This window comes from Perca fluviatilis, chromosome 11 (assembly GCF_010015445.1).
Source record: "Perca fluviatilis chromosome 11, GENO_Pfluv_1.0, whole genome shotgun sequence".
NCBI lineage: Eukaryota > Metazoa > Chordata > Actinopteri > Perciformes > Percidae > Perca > Perca fluviatilis.
In genome coordinates, this window is record NC_053122.1 from 1,326,620 (window position 1) to 1,331,619 (window position 5,000).

The following is a 5,000-nucleotide window of genomic DNA, read 5'->3' on the forward strand; positions in this document are numbered from 1 at the left end:
TCCCCTAGCTGTAGATAGGTGAAATAGGTCTTATCATGGTCTCCCCTAGCTGTAGATAGGTGAAATAGGGCTTATCATGGTCTCCCCTAGCTGTAGATAGGTGAAATAGGGCTTATCACGGTGTCCTCTAGCTGTAGATAGGTGAAATAGGGCTTATCATGGTCTCCCCTAGCTGTAGATAGGTGAAATAGGGCTTATCACGGTCTCCCCTAGCTGTAGATAGGTGAAATAGGTCTTATCATGGTCTCCCCTAGCTGTAGATAGGTGAAATAGGGCTTATCATGGTCTCCCCTAGCTGTAGATAGGTGAAATAGGGCTTATCACGGTCTCCCCTAGCTGTAGATAGGTGAAATAGGGCTTATCACGGTCTCCCCTAGCTGTAGATAGGTGAAATAGGTCTTATCACGGTCTCCCCTAGCTGTAGATAGGTGAAATAGGTCTTATCACGGTCTCCCCTAGCTGTAGATAGGTGAAATAGGTCTTATCATGGTCTCCTCTAGCTGTAGATAGGTGAAATAGGGCTTATCACGGTCTCCCCTAGCTGTAGATAGGTGAAATAGGTCTTATCATGGTCTCCTCTAGCTGTAGATAGGTGAAATAGGGCTTATCACGGTCTCCTCTAGCTGTAGATAGGTGAAATAGGTCTTATCATGGTCTCCTCTAGCTGTAGATAGGTGAAATAGGTCTTATCACGGTCTCCCCTAGCTGTAGATAGGTGAAATAGGGCTTATAACGGTCTCCTCTAGCTGTAGATAGGTGAAATAGGGCTTATAACGGTCTCCTCTAGCTGTAGATAGGTGAAATAGGGCTTATCACGGTCGCCTCTAGCTGTAGATAGGTGAAATAGGGCTTATCACGGTCCCCTCTGCTGTAGATAGGTGAAAGTAGGGCTTATAACGGTCTCCTCTAGCTGTAGATAGGTGAAATAGGGCTTATCACGGTCTCCTCTAGCTGTAGATAGGTGAAATAGGGCTTATCACGGTCTCCCCTAGCTGTAGATAGGTGAAATAGGGCTTATAACGGTCTCCTCTAGCTGTAGATAGGTGAAATAGGGCTTATCACGGTCTCCTCTAGCTGTAGATAGGTGAAATAGGGCTTATCACGGTCTCCTCTAGCTGTAGATAGGTGAAATAGGGCTTATCACGGTCTCCCCTAGCTGTAGATAGGTGAAATAGGGCTTATAACGGTCTCCTCTAGCTGTAGATAGGTGAAATAGGGCTTATCACGGTCTCCTCTAGCTGTAGATAGGTGAAATAGGGCTTATCACGGTCTCCTCTAGCTACAGAACTATTTCACCTATCTACAGCCAGGGGAGACCGTGATAAGCCCTATTTCAACAGATACCATAACACTGCTTCACATGCACCATCTTTGGAGCGTGTCTGTTTCTCTTGTGTTGTACTTTTTCGAATTTTCTGCCAATATCTTTTCTTTGACATTTCTTTAAGCTTATCCTTAGGTTTTTGTCACTTTTTTCCAAGTTTTTTGTCACTTTTTCTGATGTTTTTGTCATCAGACTGTTTTTCTGTGCTTTCTTTTACATTGTTTCCAATCTTTTTCAGGGTTCTAATATAATTTTTTCTTTACATGCTATATACAATTTTATAAAACACCCAAATTCAATGTAAGTAGTGAACTGATCATTTATTTAACTTGTGAAGAGCGTTGTAGGGAACCATCCACATTATTTTGTTTTGAAATTTGGTTGAAAGAAACCCACATTTCTGATATAAAAACTTTTTGAAAATGGCTCAAATTTGACAACAGGAGGATTAAAGCTGCATTACATTTAACCAATAACCTATTTGGTGCCCAAGGCAAGATATTTTTTGACAGTTTTTTTTCAGTTTTGTCCCTTTGTTGAAGCTCTCTTTGATGTTTTTAACTCTTTTTCAAGGTTTCTGATGACTTTTTCTACATTTTTGACTCTTTTATAAACATTTATGTCGCTTTTGTTGAGACTTTTGCTGTTTATTTTAAATCTGTTAACTTTTCTTTACTCATTTGGACTCATTCAGGATGTTCAAACTTTCAGGCTCAGATGAACAAATTGAGAATATCTTTGAATTAAACAACTTTTAGTTTTTCTGGGTCAAAATTTAACGTATTGGTCCCAATGGTTTTGTGACTTATTTCGACATTATTTAGTCACATTTTCCCGACATTTTTGAAGCTTTCTTTCCAATTTGGAAACAGGTGGGATAACAACCTTAACAAGAAGCTACCATGATCCTTCTCTCCCTCCTCCACAGACAGGCAGCATGCCGGCCAGGTCGTCCCAGGGACGGAGCTCTCCGGCTGGGGCAGGAGGGCGGCTGCTGCTGCCTCTGCTCCTGGGTCTGATGATGATGACGATGAAGGTGATAGCGGCGGCGAGCGTCGAGGAGGCGGAGAGCGGGGAGAGCGAGGAGATCCTGGAGGAGGACGATGAGGCCGTCAGCGCGGAGATGCTGGTAAGAAATCTGCACCGGAACTCCAGTTCAACCAACGCCTTCTCACCAACGGGTTTGTATGACATCGTACGAAAGGCCGGTCGTGTGGCTCTGTATCAGAGGCCGTTACAGTATTTGTATTTGTATTTATTATAAGGATCCCCATTAGCTGACGCCTAGACGACCAGCTAGTTTAGTGTAGCCAATAAAAAGTGAGCGTTGGTTTGTTTGTGTTTAGTTAAAAGTAGTAATAATTAGTAAGGTTTTGTTTAAGTAAATAAGTTTATTTGATTGGAACAATGCACATTAATCAACATTTCTGTAAATGGTCCAGTGCTAGCCAGTCGGCTAATTTTCAACTGTAGTCCTAGTATGCATGTCTTTATGATGGGAAGAAAACAGAGCACCCAGACAAAACCCATGCAAACTCCACACAGAAAGACCCAGAACAACGTGGACTTGAACCCAGAACCATCTTGCTGTGAGTTAGAAGTGATAACCACTGAGCCACCATGCTGTTGCTATCTTCTTTGCATAGTTTAGTGCAGGCATGCACTGAATCCAGGATTCAGATTCAGCTGAATATTGGGCTTTTTGACGGGGTTCGGTTTCTTCCAAACCTTAGAATATATTCCCAGTGAACCGAACCCTACGCTTGCACTCGGCGGACTACGCTGGTCGCCGTAACGACGGCGCAGTTGATTACAGGAAGGTGTTTATGTAGGTGGAGCGTTCAATGCAGTAGGCTGTGAGAAAGTGGACATGGAACTGGTGAGCAGAACAAGTTGTTGTTTGGCAGTACTTTCAGTCAAAAGAAGGCCATTCAAGTCCAGCTACATGTTCAATCTGTTCAACGCTGATTGGTCTGGTGGTGGCGAGGACCCTAAACTATACACAACATGGCCGCTGTTACAACATCTGGCCTGAAACGTGAAAGAATACGAGTTGTGCACGAAGGAATCTCCAGACAGCAGCCAGAATGCAGCAACTTCAGGTACGGCAAAGGAAGGCCAGTCCCTGTTTACTTCATTCATGTGTTTACTGTGGTCATGGACTGAGGATGGGAGGAGGAGTCAGCACAATCTCAACCAGGAGATTCAGGATTTGGCCCAAAAATCTGGATTTGGTGCATCCATAGTTTAGTGGTTTAAAGGTCCCATGACATGCTGCTTTTTGGATGCTTTTATATAGGCCTTAGTGGTCCCCTAATACTGTATCTGAAGTCTTTTATATAGACCTTAGTGGTCCCCTAATACTGTATCTGAAGTCTCTTTTATATAGGCCTTAGTGGTCCCCTAATACTGTATCTGAAGTCTCTTTTATATAGGCCTTAGTGGTCCCCTAATACTGTATCTGAAGTCTCTTTTATATAGACCTTAGTGGTCCCCTAATACTGTATCTGAAGTCTTTTTTATATAGACCTTAGTGGTCCCCTAATACTGTATCTTATATAGCTCCTTATGACCTCATAAGGAGACGATTCCTGATTGGCCCATCTGAGCTTTCATTTTCTCAAAGGCAGAGCAGGATACCCAGGACTCGGTTTACACCTATCACCATTTCTAGCCACTAGGGGGCCATAGGCAGGCTGGGGGAACTCATATTAATGTTAAAAAACCTCATAAAGTGGAATTTTCATGCCATGGGACCTTTAATTCTTATTTTTAAAGTGTCATCACATCCATAGGCTCTTTCTTTTCGTTGTAGTTTGTGCACCTGTGATTCTGTTAATCCCTTTTTTAAACTCTTATGTTAATTAATAACTTTAATGTATCAACAACACCTGTCATTATGTTGCTTCCTTAACGAGCTGGCTCCTAACATGCAGAAATGTGGCGTTTTAAACTTTTGAAGCTATACTTTATTGTGGTTGTTGTCTTCCAGGAGCCACTGCAGATCTGTCCAGTGTCTCCGACGCTTTTCCCACATTTTTGAAGTTATTTTTTTTTTCCGAGGTTTGTGTCACATTTTTTGACATCTCGTTCTGCAGAAACGTGGCGTTTTAAACATTTGAACCTACTTTGTTGTGGTCGCTGTCCTCGGGTCTGTCCAGATTGTCGCCAATGCTTTTTTTAATGACGTTTTAAGTCAGTCTCTTTTTCCGATATTTACTGTATGCAACATTTTGAAATATTTTAAGACAAATCTTGTTCTGCAGAAATGTGGCGTATTAAACATTTGAGCCTATACTTGGTGTCTTCCAGGAGCCGCTGTCCTCGGATCTGTCCAGAGTAACTCCTCTCAACTCCTGGCTGATCTTCAGAAGAAACTCCAACAAGGGGGACAACCGGAGAAACAAAGGATCCAGGAGAACCTCAAAGGTTAGCCACATCTAAAAAGAAAACAGATGAAATGTGATGAAAATGAGCAGAATCTCTGTCCTGATGTCAACTGAATTCATATCAACATATCAAATATGAAAAATGGCTTCATACAAACTGAACATTTATTACAGGACAGGTAATAAACTGGACACAGAGACTCATCATCTTTGTAGGGTCAAAGATATCAGCATGAAACTTACCCAGCTGATTCACTAGCAAGGACCACACCGTCAGCCAGATACGT

At 42.3% G+C, this 5,000-nt stretch overlaps 1 protein-coding gene across 1 annotated transcript in view; it reads left to right on the plus strand.

Moving 5' to 3' along the window:
• Window positions 1-5,000, plus strand: part of si:ch1073-184j22.1 (erythroferrone) — a 20,138-nt gene that overhangs the window by 4,406 nt on the left and 10,732 nt on the right. Inside the window, exons 2-3 of the mRNA XM_039816703.1 lie at window positions 2,253-2,453; window positions 4,637-4,753. Coding sequence (XP_039672637.1) covers window positions 2,262-2,453; window positions 4,637-4,753 — 309 coding nt within the window. The 5' untranslated portion in view covers window positions 2,253-2,261. The remainder of the gene's footprint in view (window positions 1-2,252; window positions 2,454-4,636; window positions 4,754-5,000) is intronic.